The following is a 25,009-nucleotide window of genomic DNA, read 5'->3' as shown; positions in this document are numbered from 1 at the left end:
CCGCCCCTCGCCCCGAGCACCCCGCACCCCGCGCCCTCGCCGCCCCTCGCCCCGAGCCGCCGGAGCCCCGCCGGAGCACGCCCCGACGAGGTACCTCGCCGCTCGTTCGGTTGCCGGTTTTCTTTTAAAAAAACCATTCGTTTAAAAAAAACCTAAATCGGTTTTTTTCGGTTTTATTATTTTGCGAGCGTTCACCGAACCGTTCGTTTTAATGAATGCGTTCGTCGGTTTTTCTCTGTTAACGAACGTCCGTTCTTTAACCGTTCATCCGTTTTTCTTTTTCGTCGGATTTTTCCGCTATTTTCTCAGATTCGATTTCTGATCGAATCTTCGTTTCTGTTTAACTTCTCGCTCGTTTATCGGAATCAGGCGATTCAAGCGCCTAGAGTTTCGTCTCGAAATTCTCTTTCCGTTTAACCTACTCAAACAAGTTTTTGCTACTGTAAAATTTGACCTAGATCCAGATTAGTAAACGAAGCTTCTTTCTTTCGCAGTTTGACTTTCGTTGCTTCTTTCGAGTTGATTCTTTTTGCAAACCGGAGTTCTTAAGTTGAACTTTCTGGTTGGATCTTTCATTCGAGTTTTACCTGTGCATTAGATGAGTACTTATTGTTTGCTTGTTTGTTTGCGATAGAGTACTCGGAGTGTGCCGCTTGTTACTTCGAATCGCTAGGTTTTGCGGATCATCAGCAAGGCAAGTAACACTTTGATCATATACCTTCCATACCCAGTTTTTATTGCATTAGATATATTTTCCTCAAACACTTGCATGATTAGGATCTAATTAAATTGTGGCTATTGGGAAGTAGTGGAGGTAGTACCTATTACCTGTTTTATTTATCAAACCCTTGGGAGTTACTTCTACGCTGCTATTATATTGCCATGCTATGCTTGTAGACGTGGATTGGGTTTGAGAGATTTCCATGACAGATGTGAGATTGTTAATTAATGGTTTACTTAAGGTGGCAACTAAAACTCACATCTGGGTGGATTGAGGTACCTGGGTATTCCAGGATTGCCTGTTTTTCTTTTGGACCGCCACCCAGGTTCAAAGGGATCATGAGATTATTCATGCTAGAAACTTCCGTGTGCAGCCGCAAGCTATTATGGGCTCTAGCATAGTTGACTAAGTTGTGTGAACTCTTACAGTGGTAGACTAGCAGATGTAGGGGAAAGTAGGTGTAACTGTCTATCCATACGTAAGGTGCAAACACTTCTGAAAGACTGTGTCTCGGTCATCCGTTACTCAAACACCATGTAGTGCGAGTAATCCAATGGAGGAGATCGAGTCTTGTGGGGAAAAGTGCACAAACCTCTGCAGAGTGTACAAACTAATCATGGTTAGCCGTGTCCCGGTTATGGACAACTTGAGTATCTAGTACTTGGATTATCATGTGAATCTCATCACCATGTTACTTTTAATTAATTTTGCTGGGTTATTGATGACTCTTAATTGGGATTGAGATGCTGTCAACCATCTCAATGTTTCACAACCACCATGATAGTTAAATAAAATTTATTCCTTTGCAGTAGGGAAAAATTGGCTTTTCGCAAAACTGTAACCATAGAGCTTTCCACCAGCCGTATATGCATGTAGTATAGCCTTATTTTTGTTCATTATCCTCTATGTGTTACTTTGCCAGCATATTCTATGTGCTGACCCGTTTTCGGGCTGCAACGTTTCATGTTGCAGACTTTTCAGACGACGAGTAAGGTGCCTTAGGTCGTGGTCTTATACTCAGTGATGCCGCTGGAGTTGATGGACTCACTTATCTTCCAAGTCTTCCGCTGTTATCGTTTTAGATGGCCTTAAGCCATGTTTATCATACTTAATCTCTTCGGAGATACTCGATGTAATAAGTGTGTGATTGCTACTCTGTTATAAATCCTCCATTTGTACTGTGCGTGTCAGCATTACTGATCCAGGGATGACACTGGTGCACAGCAGCACAGACCATTTGAGGTCTGGTCGCTACAGGTCGTCTTCGAAGACGAATCTAATTACCGAAGTGAGGCCATCCAATTTGAGGTCGGCCCCTTTTTTGAGCGGCTACCACACGATCTTGGGCAGACCCGCATACGTGAAGTTCATGGAAGTCCCGTCCCACGCCTACCTACATCTAAAAATGCCAGGCCCGAACGGTACGATCACCTTACGGGGAAGCACGGAGAAGGCCTACAAGGCCGAAGTGTCAAACATGGAGCTCATCGAGGCCGCCCTGGCCTCTGCCGAGCTCACCAAGATAAGAAAGCGGATAGGGCCATCAGAGGCCAAGCTCCCCCAAAAACCGAGGCCCAGGCCCACTTTCCAACCAGCCAGACAGACCAAGAAGTTCCAGGTTCACCCCAGAAGATCCTAACAAAACGGTGACAATCGGCGGGGACCTCTTGGAGAGCCAAGAAGCATAGCTCCTCGCTTTTCTTCGAGCCAACTCGAACATATTCGCATGGAAGCCCACCAACATGCCAGGAGTGCCAGTAGAGAAGGCCAAACACTGCTTAAACATCCGCAAGGATGCCAGGCCAGTAAAACAGGCCCTGCGCCGCTTTGCTACAGAGAAGAGAATGGCGATAGAAGAGGAGATAGCACGCCTACTTGCAACCAAATTCATAATGGAGGTCGCACAGCCGAAGTGGCTGGCAAACCGGTAATGGTACTGAAGAAAAACAACACGTGTGGCCATGATTTGGGCACTCCTTTTCTTTCACGAATATGTAGAGGCGTATCATTCCATTGATAGGTAGAAAAGAGTGAACATGGTATGAGGCCACAACCATCTACGTGCACACAAGAAATAGAGGAGGTTACGAGAGCAGAAGACAAGAGGATGCTCAACCCCTAAAACCCAAAAAAATCACTCTCACAACATCAAATTATCTAAGCCTTTAGCTCCCGCCTGAGCTCAACTGCAAGCGTCTTCCTTGGTGGATTGAACCACCAATGCGGTGGAGGGGCGCTTGTGTTAAAGACACATGCATTATGATGAGGCAAAAGGGACCATGCCATGAGAAGGATGGTAGAGGCCAGTCCCTCGCGTAGCCCTGTCGGGGAGTCGTAGAGGCAGGGGCCCACAAGTCGAGGAAGTCAATGGAGGCAACCGACAAGGGGGCTGTCACCCTGCACCAGACGAGAATATCATGCCAAAACCTAGCGAGAGAATGGGCAGACGATGAGTAGGTGGTGCATGGACTCCATTCCCTAACCGCAGAGGATACAAGTTGCATGTTGTGGTAGGCCATGGCAGGCAAGATGGTCGGTAGTCCAATACCGATCTAGTGTTCCCAGCAAATTGAAGATGTGAATGTGCAGCGGTGCACATGTCTTCCATATGAGCCGCTAATGGGGTGCTCTAGCGAGCCAGAGGATATAGCCAAGTAGCAAGATTTGGGCACTTCTTTGTCTGAATGGGTTCTTCTAATCTTCCTTTTCCTTGTGGCACGATGGTGTGGACGTGATTTGTTCCTCTATAGGTGCTCTTCCACGTGTGGTGGTGCCTTGCACGAGCCCAGGGAGGAGCGCCATCAGACTAGGGAGGCAAGTGAGAAACTCCGTCGTGCCGAAGACGGTGACAAAGTTGGAAAAGTGAAAAACAAAGTTCATCGGAATATCTCCAGAGACGGGTGGAGGAGGGATGCGAGGCCGCGGGGAGGCGGCATGGGCAGTGTTGGCCGGCGGTCGCTAGTGGCGACGGGGCGGGTTGGGTGCCGACACACGCGGGCTCTTCCACATTTTTATTGAGAAAGTTGCCACTCCTATCCTAGTTGCAGGTTGGACTAGGAAAATATGGGCAATGAAAGCTATTTTGGGGGGGGGGGGATTAAACATTTGGGGATGGTTTACACAATTCTTACTTCCCCGAACCAAAAAGTTACCCCCATATTTGAATTTTGGAGGATGGCTACAGATGCCCTAAGGGCATCTCCAACGCTGACCTGCAAAACCGACACCGCATCCGTCCACAGACATGGATGCCGGATTCGGCCATCCAAAGCTAGCCGCATACATCCGGCCCAATTATTTCTTAAAGTTCACATACATCTGCACGCTCAAAATAGCAGCATATCTAGTTCCATTTTGGCTAAAAAAATGTTCAAATGAAGCAGTAGTTCCAAATTAAATATTACACTCCAAAAATGTTGTTCCCTTGTGCCGCCCACCGATACTCAATCAAATCTTACTTCAGTTGCTCATGAGTTGCTCGATGCCGAATTTGTTGATGCATTTTAAGAAACTCATCAAATGTGGCGGATTCTGGTCTGGAAGTTCGATAAGATCACCCATGTTCTCAAATTCAAGACCTATGACGGCATCCTGACCCTCATCCTCGACTATCATGTTGTACGTGATCACAAAACATGTTATCACCTTCTACCATGTCTCCGAATCTCACTATTTAGCAGGTCCACGAACAACTACAAAACATGCCAGTAGAACTCCAAATGCCTCCTCAACATCCGTTCTAGTTGCTTCTTGTTTTTAGTCAAAGTGAGATTTTCTCTGACCTATTGGGTCGGAGGTGGTCTTGAAAAAGGTAGCGCACGGAGGATGGATACCAACAACCAGATAGTAGCCCATATTGTATTCATGGCTATTGACAGTATAGTGGCAAGGATGACCTTTCCCTTCAGCAAACCTACCAAACAATGGTGATCGCTGCAGCACATTGATGCCATTGTCAGGCCCTGGATTGCCAAAGAAAGCGTGCCAAATCTAAAGATCGTGTGATGCGGCTGCTTCAAGAATGATGGTGGGCTTCTTAACATGACCCCGATATTGCCCTTGTAGAACTTTTCAGCAGTTCTTTCATCTCCAATGCATGCAATTAAGAGATCCGAGCAAACCTGGTCACCCTCTTGCTTCAGACATTGCGGCGACGCCCGGGTTTAGCGTTTGAAGAGACGGAGTAGTCGAGTTCCAGCAAGGGCATGGTGGTGCGACCAGGATGGTGGAACGGTGATGCAAGAGAGAAACCGAATTCAGAGAAAGATTGGAGCATGGAAGGGTAGGGCCAGGAAGGGGTTTTGGGTGAGCTGGGGATGTCGCAGTCCTATGTGGCTGCTATTCGGACTCCCGCAAAGCCTTTAAAGTTTGTTTTGATTTTGCGAAAAAAAGTGCGTCCGGACATATCGGCGAACCGACACAGACCCGCATTGGATGGCTAAACACTTTCGGACCATGCCATCCGAACGGTTGCGGACATTTCAAGGATCCGTTTTGGAGATGCCTTGACAAGTTCGCCAAAGAAACTACCTAAACCGTGCGAAAAACCAGGTAGAGTTCACGGCGGCCACCGCGCCGTGTTAGTGCGACCCGTGCCACGTCGCCGGCGCTTGGAACCTTTCCTCATACTACTCATATATCTCTTGTCAATTGCTCAAACCGTGAGAATCCGATGGCATGCATCATCATTAACCCATCACACAAACCCCACCCTTTCTGGGAAACTTCACTTTGCCCTCCATAACTACTGCAGGCTTCAGCTGCCCCGCCTTTTGTCTCTCTCACTCACTCTCTCTCTCTCACTCACTCTCTCTCTCTCTCTCACTCACTCACTCTCTCTCTCAAACAGACAAAGCACTATTCCTCACATATTCCCCAAAACCACTATTTACATTTCTACCCCGGGCCTGTCTTTTTCTCTCTCTTCCACTCCTTCAAAGTGGACTGTCCATCCTTCTACCAGGAAACTAGACAGGAAAGGAGAGAGAGCTCCCGAGAAGAGAAGACACACACAACACACAACCAAGCTGCTTGGGGGAAGGCGAGAGAGAGAGAGAGAGAGAGTGCGCGCAATGGAGCTCTTCCCTTCCCAGCCGGATCTATCCCTCCAGATCGGTCTCCCCGCGAGTGCAGCACCACTAGGCCACGATCACCACCGGGCTATAGGCGGGAGGTTCTTCGGCCCCCCGAGTAACAGCAACATCGGCGGGAACCCGGCCATGGCGGTGTCGTTGCAGCTTCCGTTTCCCATGCCGCCTATGCCTCTGCCGCCCCACCACGCCGGCGCGCCGGGGCACGGCGGCCTGTACTACCATCACCACCCCGTCCCCGACGGCGCCATGCTGCGGCCCATACGAGGCGTGCCGCTCTACCCGACGCCGTTCCCGCCCCCGCCTCCGCACGGCGGCCCCTCAGCCGCGGCAACCGCGCCGTGTTACTGCGACCCGTGCCACGTCGCCGGCGCCTGGCGCCGCGGCGTCGGTGGGTGTGGCGCGCGCCTCGTCGGCTTCCCGGCGCCGAAGCGCACCGCACGCGCGCCTCGCATGCGGTGGACGTCCTCGCTCCACTCCCGCTTTGTCCACGCCGTGGAGCTTCTCGGCGGCCACGAGAGTACGTACTCGCTACCTTGCCTATCCCTCTCGATCGCCATTATATTGGCCAAACGACTTCTTGTGGAAGAAAAAAGGTCGCTTTTGCCTAATCTTGTTGTGGCGATGTAAAATTCCAGGGGCGACGCCGAAGTCAGTTCTTGAACTCATGGATGTGAAGGATCTCACCCTAGCTCATGTGAAATCTCACTTGCAGGTAACCCATGTTCATAAACCTTACCACTCACGCATTCAACACTTATTAATGCCCCTTTAACTAGTAGTAGCTCGTTCACTAAGTTTGATTGAACTGCTAATCCTCTTGAGTGAGACTAAGATGAGAGATGGAAACAGATGCATGGACATGGATCTGTGCATCTCTCCTGGGTCTCTCTCCTCTCCTGTGTCTGCTTTGCCGTAGCAGTGCTAGTTACTACTACCATACACTGCTCAATGCTGTACCAGCCCACATGCATGCAACCGATCAAAGTGAAAGGAAGAAATAAAGGCAGAGAGAGAGAGAGCGGGGCAGATGTGGTTAAGCAGCAACAGTGGCACCCCTGTCTTGTTCTGCATCTCTTGTAATATCATGGAAACTTCTCCTCCTTTGCACAGCTAGGTCAAGTCCTCCATGCTGTGGGCGTGGGGTTTCACATCCATAGCATATGGCATGACACACTAGCTAGCTAACCGGCCTAACCTACTAGCTCTAGCTGGCAGGCACGCACATCACACACATGATCAACTGTACAATGCGAATGTGAAGGTGGGTTCCTTTCTTCTCCTCCTCGATTGGTTTTACCAGCCCTCTTAAGCAGTCATGTCAAATCTTGCGGCTAGCTAGACTAGACAAGCAGGCAGCAGCCCCCATGATCTTTCGCACATCTGCAAATCTTATGATTTGCCAACTACTACTATGTGGATTCTTCATGATTTGATCTCTCTGCTCAGCTAGTAAATGTTAAGTTAGACTTTTCGAGATAATGATAAAGTTAGATGCTAAATTACATGAGTATCTTTTCTTTTCCTTTGTTGCTGCAGATGTACAGGACTGTGAAGAATACCGAAAGGCCGGCAGCTTCGTCAGGTGAATAGTACATGCATGTCCATAATGTGTGATTGATGCTAGTAATGGTTTTATTTGCTCCCTTTGGAATATATAGATGCCAACTAAAACCTGCTCCAGCCTTCCATTTTATTCCATTCTTGATGTGTGTTCCATGTTAAGCAGATCAGGCTGACGGCTTCGAGAACGGGTCGTCTGGCGAGATCTGCGACGACAACTTGCTTGACCTGCGAGGCGGCGGTAGGCCTGAGGCAGTGGCAGCGGCCACACGGAATGGAAGGTTTGCTGCAAACGACGATGACAGGAGCATCGGCGCCGGTGCCACTCATGGTGGTGCCCTGTGGAATAGCTCCTCAAGGTAGGCATCACACAATCACATAATATATAGCTTAATTAATTGTCTGAGGAGCCTGTGTTGATAATTTTTATGTAGTAGTAATCCCTAGTAGTACTAGTAGTTCTGATAAAACTATCAGCAGGAGAACTAGTTTTCACATTATGTGCCTGCTCCATATGTAAAAACTACTTTTAGTAAAGACAACTGGCTTAAGTAAAACTCGTGGATTAAGCGAGCTGGCCTTTCAATTGATGTCACCTCACACTGTCATGTGCTCTCTTTGACTTAAGAGGGCTTTGCTATACTTTAGGTTGGCCAGTAAAAAAATGCCTCTTTTTATCTTTTACCCGCATGCTCATCCCGGCTGTTTTTGTAAACCCTGACTTAGAATCAGTTCCAAGTAAATGTGATATCAGGACGAACTGGGAGTATACATTGCGCCCTAGTGTTTTGGAACAGCCGTTTGGTCTGTCCGTTTTACTCGACTAGGCATGCTACTTAAGCCGGCCTGAATGCTGTAACTCTGATGGTTTCATATTTAATGGAACAGGGGGGCAACCCCTTTTGTTAATATCATCATAAAGTACCGTAGCTACTCTCATGGAGACAAGCAATGGTTTTGTCATGGATCTCCTAGTCCTAGACAAATAAATGCTTCAATTATGACCTCATTGTGCACCCATGCCTGCTGTTAGTAATTACAAAGGCGTTGTTTGTTGGCAGAACAACTTGTATTGACTTGTCCCCACATTTTCTTGTCATATTTCCGGGAAATGGATAGGAAAGTACTAACTTGAGTTGCACTTGTTGGTGCGGGATATATGTGCAGGGAGGAGGATTGGTCAGGCTTTCCTTGTGATTCCAACAACGAAAGCATGCAATCTTTCAAGGTAAATCAGCTAATTAACCTGTTTCCGTTAGCATAAATAGCAACAAATAGTGTGCACGCGTCAAAGTTCAAACAGATGGGAAATTAATTGTTAACGTGGATGCAGGATCATATGCAGTCCAAGAGCCTAGAGATCCTATCAGACATGAACTCCTGCCTGTCAGAGACGACGTCCAGCGCAAGCGCGCCGAACCTTGACTTCACCCTAGGGCGGCCGCACCAACGCCGGAGCTGAAGAACTGTCGGCGTCAACTGTAGCCTAATCGATCCATCGCCGTCGGCAAGAATTGGAGTTACTTTAGTTAATTTATCATTAGGATGGCCCCAATACCATCTTTGGCTGTTGAAAGGTGGGTGTCGGATGGCAGGGGAAAGGAGGAGCTAAAGATAGGTAGGGGTACCTAGGTCGATCTCCAATGAAAAGCAAGCCTTTTCTAGTGGAAATGTGTCTCATGTTTAGGGCAATCAAAAGGGCTCTTCTTCTTCTTTCTGTAGTGGTAAGATTGAGCTGTACTAGTAGCCAGACAGTTAGGAAGGAAACGAATTAAAGGGTGTGAATCATGCATGCTTTCTACGTACCACTGCATCGTGCACATGTCCATGACATGCCATGCAGGAGCTTTAATTTTTTGCTTGCCAGATAGAGTACTGTGGCTTTTGTAGCTCTTCATGGTAGTGATGAAAAAAGAGGCAAGATATGTTGATCGATATGATATGCATGTACTACTGCGGGTTATGCATCCAACAATACTGTGCACGTAGTCTATGGAAATGTTCAGCTACGTACGTACGTGCATCTGTGTCCATGCAGTTAGTTTCACTTTTTTTGTCTCCCAGAATTTTTAGTAAGCAGGTGCATCTCGATCGTCAAACAGAAAGACGAAAAAAAAAGAAAGGAGATCTTGCAGTTTTTTCCGTTGAACAACACGCTCTCCTCGCGCTCTTCTGTGTCAGCACGCCTGACATGCTGGGGCGGGAGAGGGACGCCCACGACGCGTGACCAAGGCCAACACAAGGTGACCGGGCCGGACTGGGCCCAGTGAAACCCAACAAGACGCACAACAACTTAACCCCTTCCTCCCGATGAAGAAGGCATCAAGTGGATCAACGGACGGCGGCGGCTACATACCCTATTCCCCTTTCTCCTCTCTGTTCGTCCAATTCTTGTATCCATGAGTCGTAATCGAGATCTAAATATCGTGATCGAGAGATAGAGATTAGATCCAACCCTACTTCTTCCCTATCACCTGGTATCAGAGACCACTCCACCTTCCTTCTGTGCAACACTCTGACTCAGTTCATCGAGACGGCGAGACGCGCCGTTTGTGGCAAGAGCGATCCGACTTGGCAGCCATGAATCCTTCGATCCAAGCTTTCCTCAACCGCCTGGACTCCACCCTGATGGCCCACTCCACGTCGATCGCGGCGATCCAAGCCTCGACCGCCAAGATTGACGAACTCGCCGTTTGGCGTCCAGATCAGGAGAAGCACGTCGTGGATCTCAGCACGGCAGTCTCTGCGCTGCAGCGGGCACAACATCCATCGTCGTCAGCTCCTACGGTGGCGCTCCTGACGGAGAAGGGAACTTCTCCAGCCTCGGCGATGCTTGGCACTCCAATGGGGCCCGAGGCAGGCGCGGGCGGGACGATCCACGGGTCTGCGGACCAGGTGTCTTTGATATCGCGCGGGGGTTGTCGGTGGCGTCATTTCAGACGCCGCCACCACTCCCAGCCAACAGTCAGTCCAAGATTCCCTCCCCTACTGTTCTCCTCACACCATTTGCGCATGCGAGCCAGCTACTGCCGGGTTTGGGGCAAGCACATTCGTCCATCGCATTTCCTTAGTTTTCGGGGAGAACCCCAACCTATGGAAAACATTATGTGAATAGTATTTTTTAGATGTTTGGCATCCCCTGGACATTTTGGGTGCCCATGGCTGCCCTCAGTTTCTTTGGATCTGCCTAGATTTGTCTTCAATTGACCTAAAAGAAAGTCTCGGACTATGATTGGATTCATTTGCGGCTCTAGTCTGCACACGTTTTGCCCGTGATCGACACAATATGTTCATCAGACAGTTTACACTGTGCGGCAGTCATCCACTATAGCTGATTATATAGAAAATTTCTAGTTGACCATACACTACTAGGAAAAGCCTACTAGCAGCGCGGGTTAAATATATAGTAGTAGCGCGGGCTACTACTAGCTGGCTACAGCTAACTGGTAGTAGTAGCGCGGGTGTCACCCACGCTACTACTACGTGTGTTAGTAGTAGCGCGGGTGTCACCCACGCTACTACTACGTGTGTTAGTAGTAGCGTGGGTGCCACCCGCACTACTACTAATTATCTGTAGTGCATGTCTGTGGCCCGTGCTACTACTATTAATTTCAAAAGCAAAAAAAATCTCGACCCCATGCCTGCTGTCAATGGCAACGTTTCGAATCAATGACGGCAGGGGTCGCCAAAGGTGCGGATGGGCAGTGGCAGACCAGATCTGGCAGCGGCTGCTGGAGAGGACCGGATCCAGGGCAGAGCAAGGCGAGGGTGTGGGGCTCCTCTTCGCGGCCAAGGCAGAGAGCTCCCGGTCGTCCATGGCAAAGACCTGCACGGGGATGGACATGGGAGGGTGAGTCAAACCAGAGGGGAGAGGGAAAAAGACAAACGAGGGAGAGAGGAAGGAGATGGAGGGAGCACCGGGGCTAGTCGCCAGTGCTGAGGTGCTCCGGTGTGGTGGCATGGAGGCGCGGGGAAGGCCGACGAGCTCCTGGATGCTAGCGGCACGAGGCGGCCGCCTCTTGGGCGCCATGGAGGAGGCTCGCATGGGCAGGAGTGCCATGGGAGAGCCTATGTAGAGAGGGGGAGAGGGACAGAAGAGAGGAGGGATTCGGGGGAGGAGATGGGTATTTTAGGGTTGTTAAAAAACCCTGTACTTAGTAGTAGCGTGGGGTTTATACCCCTCACTACTACTATGGCATGTTCCGAGGGCACGGTGGAGACCACTTAGTAGCAGTGTGGGTTTATAGCCCGCACTACTACTATCAACTTGGTAGTATCGTGGGTTTATACCCCTCGTTACTACTATGGCATGTCCTGAGGGGCACGGTGGAGACCACTTAGTAGAAGTGAGGGGTTTATACCCATCGCTAGTACTAATTACCAGTAGCGCGGCCCATATACCCCTCGCTATTGCTATGCATCTATCTGTAAGGTATTTCCTAGTACTGATAAATCATTTGAGTTCATATTCAAACACTATTCACCCATTTTATTTCTTGACTAGTTTTGTCGAGGAACTGCGGCCGGATATCAAGGCGATGGTGCTGGTGCAACGCCTGCCGGACCTGGACACCGCTTGCATGCTAGCTCTACTCCAGGAAGAAGTGGTAGACGGGGGGCACGATGTCCCCCTCCCGCGACAGCACGCGCCCAGGTCGACCGACGCGGCCACACGCTTGAGTGACGCCCTCCCGCTACCACCATCACAAGCAACGCGATCTACCGTGCCATCAGGGGCAACTAATCGTCGCGGCATGGAGGCCGCATCCACCGACTCCGCCAAGCTCAAGACAATCCACAACTACCGGCGTGCCCGTGGCTTATGCTTCAAGTGCGGCGAACAGTGGGGGCATGCCCACGTGTGACCCACCTCGATTAAACTCTATGTGGTCGAGGAACTCCTCGAACTGTTTGGTATCGACGACATGGCAGAGCAACCACTTCCCCCATAGCAAGAAGATGGCACGGTGATGGCCATCTCTTGTTCAACTCTATGAGGTTTCATCCAAAGTATTTTGGCTGCAAACGTGGATACAAGGCTGAGAGGTGGTCATGTTGGTGGACTTGATTCTTTTAGTGATCCAGAAATGGCATGGAACGTATTATTACCTATTTCCCGAGAGGTGACCCTAAGTTATTGAACCCACGGGAGGAATGCCCACTTTAAGCTAGGGTCTTTAGCAAGCCTTGGTTAAAGAAACAATTCCAGCTTTTCCCCCAGATCAAAATCAAACAACCTTGAGTTGAACAACTATAATAAAAATAGGTACATGTACGAGGTCTTAATGCTTGCAACCATGTATTTTGTGTTGGGGTCCAAATATGATCTTAATTTGTGCGCTGGATGTAACCCATCCAGATGTGCTTGTTACGTACTGAAGTGGGGGATTTGTCCAAATAACATCTTGACCGGCATGCGTCCTGCATCAAGAACCAGTTGTCCAACCGAAGGTCCTATCCGTCTCGCGGGGTTGCCTGATAATTAAGATTATAATAATCAGACAAGAGCTTTGGGCATTTAATGACTACACCTCTTGAATCCATAGAGATATGATCCATGTTGCCGTAGTAAACCCTTCTATCACTGGTGTTTAGAATAACACTTGACGGTCTCCTTGCCTTAGCCTCTCCGTGGCTTGCTCTCCATGATCCTAGGTACCTGCAGGGATGAAGAATACAAATGAGGCAAGTGAAATCTACCTAACAATTTTATTTTACACATATTGTATGTTAATTCAAAGCACTTCCATTGATCCCCGCAACTAATATAGAGGGTTGCAAGGCTCTTGCCTCAACCCATACCATACCGAACTACTCACAAATGGAAATCAGATCACACGAAGAGCACATCATGGATACTGATTGATTGATAATATGTATTATAATGAATGTCGTGTGAGATGCACGATTACAAGTATGATCTAGGGGAGGAAGCACTATGGTGCTGATGGTGGCTATGGAGATGAAATGGCGGCGACTAGGGTTGATGGAGACGGATGAGGATGACTCTGTTCTGGTTTCCCTCGCAGATGTTCTGTTGACATTTTGGCCTCGACCCCTTTATAAAAGTTGTTCAAGTGGACGAGAGACCTCAGTTTCCATGCCATCGCATGGAACACCATCTTTTGCACCGTTTTTCTGGTGTGCCTCCTCCTGGTTTCTTCTATCTCATGCTTCACCCCTTCCATGTTCTCACTTGATTTTGTCCATATTTAGCCCATTTCCTATGGAAACACAATAAAGAGTGGATTTGTGGAACCCAATGCATTCATTAGTCATTAGTGGAAATATCGGAGTGAATATCTCGGTTTAACTGAAATATCTTGGGTTAACAAAGGGTAGATGAGTGTAAAAATATTAGTCATCAACTCCCCAAGCTTAAACTTGATCGTCGTCGAGCAACATAGAGAGAAATCCGAATCATAAGGAACTTAGTTGTATAAACTGAAATAACGAGAATGTTTTGGTTCACTAATGATTGGTACGCCTAGATAGCCCTCCGCTTCTTGACATGAAAACTTAGCATATTTGTAGTTGTAGCGGGGGCATGGTTATAATGCAAGTGTTAGTGAAGCAAAGATAATCAACTCAAAGTTTTTTATCTACTAGATAAACAACTTTGCAACACTTCATTCTATTTTCTCTAAGTAACACTTCCTTGCCGGGATTGCACGGAAGAGTTTTTCTTTGATAGAGCCATTAAAACATAAATTAGGGAGTGAAATGTATGTAAAGATAAACATGATGCTAGAGTGCTCATAAACATACCCACAAAGGTCTCGTCCTCAAGGCTCTCGAGCACTTTGGTTGTCACATGAAGGGATTATGCCGAATAAGTGATCATGCGAAGAGTTTCATTGTGGCTTAATTTTGGGAACTATGGATCTTTGTATTTCAGGCTCTTTTGATCAGTTCCCGGTATTTACCGCGTACACACACATTCAAGAGAAAACTGGATATTATTTGATTGTAGTGTTGCCACTACGTACGGTAATAAACTCATAGCCGAAACTTTGGTGGATTGTTCATTGGCCAGCGGAGCCCTCGGCATAACATCTAGAAACGTGATGAAGCTACATTTACACACGCACACGTGCATATAGTAGTAGGGCCATATCACCAGCGAGAAGTTGAAGCACCATGTAAGAGATACAACACAAATTTTTGGCATAATTTTGTTCACCCTTTAACTAAGTTCCTCTCGAGAATTTAATCCACAAGTGCTATCAAGTCTATTAAAATTAACACTATGGGGTTGAGTATTTATAACATCATCTTCTCTACAATTTTTCTCAACTCCCATGTCTTTGAAGACTTTCTCTTATGCATGGTTATTCTTAGTTATGATCATTTCATTTAAAACAGTCCCATGGTCGTGGTCACATGGAACACCGTCGTTTGCACTGTTTCTTCTGGTGCGCCTCCTCCTGATTTCTTCTGTATTCTCCTTCACTCCTTTCCATGTTCTCACTTGATTTTATCCATATTTAGCCCATTTCCCGTGAAACACAGTAAAGAGAGGATTTGTGGAATGCTATGCATTCATTGTTCATTTGTGGCAATATCAGAGTGAATATCCCGGTTTAATTGAAATATCTCAATTTAAACAAAGGGTAGATGAGTGTAAAAATATCACTCATCCGGACTCCGGGAGCTCGACATCGTTTGTGAACAGCACACTGGCCAGCTTCCTAGTGGGGGCCGCGCCGCTACCCAGAAGCTATTGGGTGCGCGTAGTTGATGGAAGCGAGCTCACGTGTTTGTCAGTTATTCCGTTGTGCACTCGGTGCTCCGAGGGGCATGAATTTGCTATGGAGATGAAGATGTTAGCACTTGGTGATAGAGGCGAGGGTGTCCCGATTTTTCGGTGAGATGATAAGTATCGATTTGGTGGAATCGACTTTGACGATCCGACTACAAACGTGCACGACGTTGCGCCTTAGCAATCGCTAAACCAACTCCGAGAGGTTATTGACCACGTTGGAACACGATCAACCTGACCACGAAGGTCTATTCCTGCAAGCAATCGAAGAACACACAAGAATATGATAAAGCAATCTGAATATTGCGAATATATATGAAGTGTTGATAAAAGTGGGGTTCTAAAAGCTGTCTTGGTCTGGTCGTTGGACACAAATGAAGTACACGAAGTTGCAGCAGTGGCTAACTTTTAACTAATTAAAACCCAAAGAAAAAGCTACTAGATGGATCTACTTATATAGGAGGAAGGGGTGGCGGCCAAGGAGGTGGAAGGATGTCCCAAGGCAGCCTAAAACTAACTCTAGGTCATACAAGGCTCATGGGCCCAAGTGAAGGTGATGCAACACCTTTGGACATGTAGTTTGACTCGGATTCTGCTGCAGCGTCAGATTGTTTCGTCGATAAATTGATTCTCCGGACGAATTTGAAGGTGAATCCAACTGGTTGGAAAGAGCACGAAATCTACTTTCCAACAAAAAAAGAATTACCCAATTTGGAGTCCGTATGAAAGAGTTATTGGCGTTTTGAGTTAGGTATGTCTGTGCAGTCCGAATCTTCTCTTGGCCCAAAAGTGACGTGAGAGGACTTTTTGACAGCACCTAAACTTCTCTTTTTCCCTTATCTTCATATGTGGATTGTACAAATCACTACTAGGGAAAAGCTTATAGACAAGCGCTTACTAGTAGCGCGGATTTATACCCCTCGCTGCTGCTACTTACTAGTAGCGCGGTTTTTTACCCCTCGCTGCTACAAAGTTGATAGTAGTAGCGCGGGTTTTTAACCCTCGCTACTACTAAGCAGTCTCTACCGTGCCTCCCCGGGACATGCCATAGTAGTAGCGAGGGGTACAAACCCGCGCTACTACTAAGTTGATAGTAGTAGCGCGGGTTTATACCCCTCGCTACTACTAAGTACAAGGAAGGTGAAGTCTCCATATCCTCGGTCGAATCCCTCCTCTCTCCCTCACTCTCGCCCTCTTTCCATAGGCTCTCCCATTCCGCTTCTCCCTCCCACCCGTGATTCCCTTCCTCATCCACCACCACCGCCGGCCTCGCACCTCATGCCTTCCCCAAATCCGGCGACCTCCACACCCACCGTAGCCCCCTCCCCCTCCTTCCTCCTCCTTCTCTAATGTTTGAAGGAGAGGGAGATCCAGCAGAGTTCCATCCATGGCGGCGGCCAGATCCGCCATGGACACAACCACAGGTGAGTTGTTCTTCCTACTCCTCTCTCTCTCTCTCTCTCTTCATCTTCCAGATCGAGCAGAGCGCCATCCATGGCGTCATCTAGGGTTTCGGCTCCAACTCCGGCGGCCACCGGTGAGTTGCTGCACCTACTCCTCTCTATCTCTCTCTTCCTCTTCTAATCCTTGTCTCTTTTTTTGTAGCAACAACAAAGGAGAGGTGTATCACCATGGACGACTTCATCCCCTCTAGGATCAGAATCGACCATGGATGAAGAGGACGATGGCGCCTAACTAGCAGCAGCAGCCATGGCTGGAATTTATTTTTTTAATTCCTAATTAGTTAGCAGTAGCGAGGGTCCAGACCCACGCTACTACTAGTTAGTAGTAGCGCGGGTGGTATCCACGCTACTACTAACGGACGTAGTAGTAGCGCGGGTGGCACCCGCGCTACTACTACCAGTTAGCTGTAGCGCCGTATCAGTAGCGCGAGCACCCGCACTACTGATATACCTTAAACCCGCGCTACTGCTAGGCTTTTCCCTAGTAGTGAATGTCCCATACACCTCACAAATATACATGTATGCAATATTTTTGGTCGTATCCAAGGTAGTCATGTCCTCATCATCCTCCCCTTCTTGAAAACAAAGCCGTCCTCGGCGTTGCTTAATCTGAAATGTGGTAATAAAAGAGACAAGGTGTACATGTTGTATATTTATATGTCATCCATTTTTACTTCCCTTTGTTTTTACACATATGACACATGTATACATGAGTAACTTCCATAGTTCATAAAATCTGAAGCCAAAATATTATCACAAGAAGTAGAAGGCATGAAAATATCGCAACTCAGTTTGCATATATAAGTTAAGCTCTTATTCATTTCAAAAGGTTGACAATGTTCATCATTAAACCATCCCAACATTGGTGAATAAACCTTACTTGCATCAAATTTACATGCTACAACATGCTTAAATAAGCAAACAAGCAATAAGCCATTGGTCACAGAATCATCACCAAGATTGGAGGTCATATCAAAATGATTAAACATTGGTTCTTTTGCATCAACAGTTAATTCAATGGGTGGATTCAAAATTGTTGGTATTTTAGTTGTTTGATCACATGACACATTCATGACAGTAACACGAGTCACTAAAATAGGTGGTGTGCTCAAATCAATAGGCAACTCAACACATGATGTATTCAAGTTAACTAGGCATGCATCATTCTCATGTGAAAGTGGAAATTTTGTACCTTTGTCATTACCTCTTATGATAAACTCATATGATGTAGGCACTCTCGGTGGTGATGTGTCACATGGTGTAGATGATGTAGTCCTCGCAACAACGGATGTTGTTGTCATAGTACACCTAGTAGTTGAAGAAACATTTGTATCAACAGTTGGAATGTGCACTGTGCGCTTGTTCTCCTTGTGGGCAACATGTCGTTTTATTTCCTGTTCAGCTTTACAAGCAAGACGAAACAAATGGTCCATAGGATAAAACTCTTCATGAATTAGTAACTCTTGAATATCATGGTTTAATCCTCCCCAAAATCTATCCATAAAATCTTCTTCACTTTCTCCTAAAAATAAGTGCAACAATGTAGTGTGTAAATCATCATAATATTTTGTTACCATGTCAGTGCCTTGTTTTAAATGTTGTATTTTTTAATCATGCCACGAGTATAATAAATATCAACGAATCTATCTCTCATCCCAAGTGTCGGTGTACAAAAGTAGGGGCCTTTTCGTACCCCTTTACTTGTGCACGGGCAGTTGTAGCCGCGCCCACGGCCACGCTTGGCGGAGCAGAAGAAGCAAAGATACAAGACTACCAGGGCAGTGCCTGAGCTAGAGGCGTAAAGAGTGAAGGGGCAAGGTGGATTTCCCCCGACAACATCCTTGCCGGGGACGGTCTACGCTGCCCCGGCAAGAGCCTTGCCGGGGCGACTTGCCCAACACCAGCAAGACCGCCACCCTTGAGCCTGAGAGTCCTGACACCATCGACAACAATGGAACCAAGGCTCGGGGGGTGCCTGCATGGTGGCATGCAGATCTTTGTGAAGACCAAAGGCCTACAAAACTAGGTGAGGACCAGAAGACGAAGACCCCCCGGCAAGATCCTTGCCGGGGACGCCCACGAGACCCCGGCAAGGCCCTTGCCGAGGCCCCGGCAAAACCCTTGCCGGGGACATCTGTGGGGCCGAGGTCAGGCCCGCACCTGCCAGAGTTTCGCTGCCCCGCACCCGCTCCGACGTGGCGGCCAGCCCGCCAACTAGGCGAGCGCCTGCATGGCAGCATGCAGCTTCTAGGCCAACTAGCCAAGCACCTGCGTGGTGGCATGCAGATCTTCGTGAAAATCCTGCCACCGCACCAGCTCAGCAGCCAGCCAGCGTGGCGCTGCATGCCTCGTCACCTTGGACGTGCGTCGAAGCAGGGTGAGGCGGCGATGGACGGGACAAGCTTCTTTGCCATCCCCGATAAAGCAAGAGGACACATAGGCAGCGCATTAAATGCGTTTGTCCCATGATGTCAGGAGATAAACTTGTACACTATACATACTTTCCACCTCCTGTGTGCCACTGTGGCAACCCCTTTTACATATAAAAGGAGGCCCGAGGCGTACTGAGGAAGGATTCAGACTTTTTGGACTGGGCACGCACCACAGCTAGTTCAAGAGCTCAAGAACACCAGATATACACTAAAGCAGGACTAGGGTATTACGCATCGTTTGCGGCCCGAACCGAGGTAATAATCCCCCGGGGTTGATCTTCTCGACCCGCTCTTTGCGCAGCCCCACGCCCCGCCAACCTTAGTAGGTATTCCCCGTGATCCCATAGGTGTCGTCCCTGAGCCCCGACACCAAGTAGTAGGTATAAAATCAGGGTTTAACCGACAATATTCACTCCACCAAACTAAAGCAAAGCTACTGAAAGTACTAACCGCAGCTTCAAATTTTCCACGCTCATCAAAATTAGCAAATATAGCATGTACTTCGTACTCCCATTCAATATATAAATCAGGCCTAAAATTACCAGTAAATGGTGGCATGGAAACATTAACCTGATTATGTGCATTCTGATGTTGTTGCTACTCTTGTGATGGTTGTTGTATTTTCTTAGGTGGTGGCAAATCTCCCATGATCGATGAAGCCCAAGAACTAACAACTCCGAAACCTGCCATGATTAGTAGAAACAAGAAACAAAATTCAAGAATAATGTTCCTATGAACTGCTAGGTTGTGATGGTAAAGCGCTCACAGTAAAGAAAATATCAATATCTTACAAGTTCTTACAGTGCAGCAGGTGGTGACAGGCAACCAACGGTGTCAAATAACTGTGAAGATTGAGTAAAGCGATTGCCAGGGGGAACGTACGTATACACGGGGTAGAAATATGTGGAGCTTGGAAGGCTTAATAATTTGGTAGCAAAAGATTAGCAATAATCAATTCAGAGATGCAATGTTGAATAAACGCTCAACAACGGTATTGTGCTGGTCCTAGGCTAGACTGGACTAGAGACGCGAGCCTAGAACACTAATGAGGTCACGGCGTTGCGCAACTAGCATCAATAAAGGATATGAAGTAGCTCTGGACAACAAGATATAAGTGAAGATCACAATGGCAGTAAAGATTATGACGAGAAACAACTACCAAGTGGGATATACCAACAACTCTCTCTCCAACTTTACTCTAGAAAAGTTTGCGCCAATTTTATGATATTTTTTCTCAATAATGGCACTGACTCAAGGTTTCAAACGCAAAAATAATCACTCAATTCTGAGTTGATATGAGGAGTCAAAAAATTCTAAAACTGGCGTGAAAAACTGGAACAAGCTGTGTTCGCGAACTTCAGAGGGCAAAAATACCTATTTAGAAGTCGATTTTGGGGTGTCAAATATTGAACTTACTTCTGCAAGAATTTAGATGCGGCTCGTTGCTAGCTTTAGTTTGAGTACTCATGGAGCCAAAACGGACTTTGTATGAGGAAGATATGCCTGTTTTACTAAACAGTGCACAAAACAGATTCCAATCCGAATTCAGCTACGAGATTGATTCTAGATAGATCCGAATTTTGTTTTTTTTCTTCTCTCTTTATTTTCTTTCTCTCCTTTTTTCTGACTTTTTTCTCTCTCTTTTTTTTTCTTTTTCTCTCTCCCTCTTTCCAAAACAACTAGATAAGATGCAGATTGGATCAAGCGAAGATGTGAACGACCTCAACTATGATTATGACAATGAACGGTGGGTAGCACGTGGTGGAAGTTGATGAATGGGATGGTGGACAGCGTAAGGGATAATGATGTAGTGGCGACGTGACTAATGTGAACAGAAATCGAAACTCTAAAGGAACTAGACACTAAGACCAGCAACTGGACACGATGATGCAACCGATAATTCAATAATGCAAATAATGAAAAGAAAAATTGCAAAGGCTTAGAAAGGTTTGGACAAAGGATGAATAGATCTAACTTTTTTGTGGCTTTTTCTTGGACAATAGGTAAGAAAATAAATCTAATCTAGGGAAAGCTGTAAATTCTCACTGAGCAACCTCAAAACTGATACCAAGGCAGCCTAAAGCTAACCCTAGGTTGTACAAGGCCCATGGGCCCAACTGGAGGTGATGCAACACCTTTGGACTTGTAGTTTGACTCGGATTCTGCTGCAGCGTCAGATTGTTTCGTCGATAACTCAACGCTCGGGACGAATTTGAAGGTGAATCCAATTGGGTTGGAAAGAACACGGAATCTACTTTCCAACAAAAAAAGAATCACCCAATTCGGAGTCCGTATGAAAGAGTTCTTGGTGTTTTGAGTCAGGTATGTCTCTGCGGTCCGAATCTGAATGCAAAACGTCAGAGACTTGGACTCTATCTTCTCTTGGCCCAAAAGTGACGTGAGAGGACTTTTTGAACAACACCTAAACTTCTCTTTTTCCCTTATCTTCATATGTGGATTGTACAAATGTCCCATACACCTCACAAATATACATGTATGCAATATTTTTGCAGACGTGTTTGAAGAACCGGTAGAGTTACCACCTCGGCGTGCTTGTGACCGCCCGATTCCTCTCATCCCTGGAGATCAACCAGTTAACATCAGACCGTACAGGCATAAACCAGAGCACAAATATGAGATCGAATGACAGATCACAGAGCTTCTTTGCATGGGTATCATCCAATGAAGCTCGAGCCATTCTTCCTCTCCATTAATGCTTGTCAAGAAAAAGGATGACTCGTGCCGATTATGCATCGACTATCACCACCTCAATGCTCTCACCTGCATTGCCAAGTTTGCGGTGGCAATCAGCAAAGAACTACTCGATGAGTTGCATAGCATGCAGTGGTTCTCTGAGCTGGACCTGCACACAGGCTACCACCAGATCAGACTTGCAACATGAGAGGAATTCAAGACGGCCAAACCCATTCTGCCCACTTCAAGTACAAAGTGGTCTCCTTCGGGCTTGCTGGTGCACTAGCGACCTTCAACGACACCATGGCCTACATGCTCCACCCCCTCGTGTGACGTTGTGTGATGCTTTTCGTTGATGACATCCTCATCCTCAGCTATACTGTGCGAGACCACACCGATCACTTACACCAAATGCTCGAACTCCTTCGTCGGGATAGCTGGAAAGTCAAGCTCAACAAATGCTCATTCGGATAGAAACAACTGTCGTACCTGGGGCACGTAGTCAGTGCGGCAGAGTTGCGACTGAGCCTTCCAAGATGCTAGTCGTATATGATTGGAAGACACCAACCAACATCAAGGCAGTGCGTAGCTTTTTAGGGCTCGCATGTTACTACCGGAGACTCATGCGCATCTTTGGAGTGATCGCACGCCCGCTGTTCAACCTCCTCAAAAGGGTGTCCCTTTGTTTGGGCACACACCACCGAGGCGGCCTTCCAACTGCTGATGACACAACTGATCACCGCGTCTATGCTCGCGCCGCCCAACATATCTAAATCCTTCTGCGTTGAGGCGGATGCTAGTGAGCATGACATTGGAGCTGTTGTGCAACAAGGAGGACACCCGATCGCCTTTATGAGCAAAGCCTTATCTCCTCGATACCAAGGCCCGTTGAAAGGACATGGATGTCGCCTAGAGGGGGTGAATAAGCAGTTTAAAAATAAATTACGGTTAAGGCTTGAACACATGCGGAATAAAACTAATGTTTAATTTGTCAGGCACAAAACTTGAATATACTAGGCTCAACTATGTGCACCAACAACTTATGCTAAGCAAGATAAAAAACTTTGTGATAGCAAGATATATAACATGAAGCACTAAGTATATCACAAAGTAAGTGCACAAGTAAAGGGCTCATGTAAGATATAACCGAGGCACATGGAGACGATGATGTATCCCGAAGTTCACACCCTTGTGGATGGTAATCTCCGTTAGAGCGGTGTGGAGGAACAATGCTCCCCAAAATGCAACTAGGGCCACCGTATTCTCCTCACACCCTCGAACAATGCAAGGTTCCATGATTCCACTAAGGGACCCTTTAGGGCGGCCACTGAACCCGTAAAATTGGCTACCCTTGGGGCGGTCACCAAACCCGTACAAATTGCTCGGGCCAATCTCCACAACTTAACTAAAGACCCCGAAGCTTTCCAGAGCTTTACACCACAATGATTGAGCTCCGAGACACCACCAACCATCTGGGGCGCCCAAGCACCAAAGAGGCACAAGCTCTAAGGTTCCCAAACTGTTGGGGAACATAGTAGAGAACAAAAAATAGGGCCTACGCACACCCAAGATCAATATGAAGATGCATAATGGGTTGGGATCATGATCGTTATAGTCACCCGAGTTGCAGCGGAAGAAGAACGTGTTAGTGTAGATCGTACTTGGAGTGCCTCGAACCTTTGATGAACGATCCTGAAAACCACCCATGGATAGTTCCTCGAATCAAAGACCGAAAGTACGACCTCTCTACTTGGTTGCCAGCGTGCGACCTTCATGATCCGGCAGCGCTTCACCGTCTAGAGCTAATCGTCGCTGGAGAATTAGAGGGAGGAGATTAGAACCACACAGGGCTTCTAATTATGAGTATTAGAGGATTAGTTTAGCTCTAATTAGTCAACTAGGACCAAATAGAACTAGAACTAGAAGAACTAGAGGAGGCTCCAAAACATGTGTATAGAAAAGTGCACATATCCTCATGTATATATAGGATAGAGGGAGGGCTGCCACCAAGGGGGGTAATTTCCCCCTTGGTGCACCGGCCTAGGGTAATAGGAGTATGACTCCTCACATCCCAATTCGGCCACCTTCCTTATAGGAAGGGGCGCCTCCCCTCTTGGGCCTTTGTTGCCCAAGTTGACTTCCACCTCTCGGCCTTTTAAGGCCCGTTGATATTAAATTAAATATAAATTGTTCTAAATACTTTTAAACCATTATATATATAATTTAACATCCCTGGAAACATTTTCCACCTATATATATTCATCGATAATACCCGGTGTTACCCGGTACTCTCCAAAACCCTTCCGGTGAGCCCGAAACGCTTCCGGATCCTCTCGGAACTATTTTGAATATTAATGAAAAAATTCCACAAATATATTCTCATCACTCCCATCCTACTAACACTCAACAGATCCTAATGGCCTTAAGCTTGTGACCCTGTAGTGTCAGTAATTCATAGACATGAACGAAACCATTCGTTCAATGACCGACAACGATACCGTGGACATATTGATCCCTGTGAGCACACGAAAGATATTCAAGTGAATCTTTGGTTATCATGTGATGTTCCCTTTGCTTCGTGATACTTCACGAAACCTGGGATGCATCGGTATCTTCCTGAGGCATCACTATGCTCACTATACCAAAATCCTCGTTACCGGTTTTGTTCTTCTTTCTTATTATTGTGTTCCGGCATCCCCATGACGTAGTCACCTATGTCTGGCTAGACCATGATTGATGCCGTCACGTTGAGAGGTCCCTAAGAATATCTCTCCAACGTCGGAGGAGCAAATCCCACTCTTGAGCTATCCAACCACTTGTCAAACTTTTCGATGAACCCATAAGTTGCCCTTATGATCACTGTGTTATAGGTGAGGTTTGAGCAACCCCAAAGCCCACTGTACATTAAGAAGTGACCATGATACTCTCATGGTATAAGGAGAAAAAACACACTTTAACACTCTGTGTTATTACAATTGATTACAGACGATATTAACTCAATTCATAATAGACCAGATACTGTCAATGTAATGCCATTGATAACAAATGACATGCTACTGTTAATCATATGGCACTGAGAAAACTGACACTGCTTAAATAACCCTATTACATATTCGTGCAAACAGGGTTGTCTATGTCCATATGGTATCGATTTGTGCAAGTAAAATCACAAACCACAATTTCAGTGGAACTGCACAAAATTAGATGGCTGCATCTATCTGCTATCAGCTAACCTCATGGTGCTCCAGGTATTCTTACCTTCGCAACTAGGTAGAATGACCAAC

At 46.9% G+C, this 25,009-nt stretch overlaps 1 protein-coding gene across 1 annotated transcript; it reads left to right on the top strand.

Moving 5' to 3' along the window:
* Window positions 1-5,526: 5,526 nt before the first annotated feature.
* On the top strand, window positions 5,527-9,173 carry LOC123169627 (probable transcription factor KAN2). The gene is made up of 6 exons (XM_044587495.1): window positions 5,527-6,331; window positions 6,450-6,526; window positions 7,351-7,396; window positions 7,541-7,733; window positions 8,542-8,602; window positions 8,708-9,173. The coding sequence occupies exons 1-6, from the start codon at window positions 5,794-5,796 to the stop codon at window positions 8,834-8,836; spliced, it is 1,044 nt and encodes a 347-aa protein (XP_044443430.1). The 5' UTR covers window positions 5,527-5,793; the 3' UTR covers window positions 8,837-9,173.
* The last annotated feature ends 15,836 nt before the right edge of the window (window positions 9,174-25,009 follow it).

This window comes from Triticum aestivum, chromosome 7D, assembly GCF_018294505.1.
Source record: "Triticum aestivum cultivar Chinese Spring chromosome 7D, IWGSC CS RefSeq v2.1, whole genome shotgun sequence".
Lineage (NCBI taxonomy): Eukaryota > Viridiplantae > Streptophyta > Magnoliopsida > Poales > Poaceae > Triticum > Triticum aestivum.
This window is presented reverse-complemented; position numbering and strand designations above follow the sequence as displayed.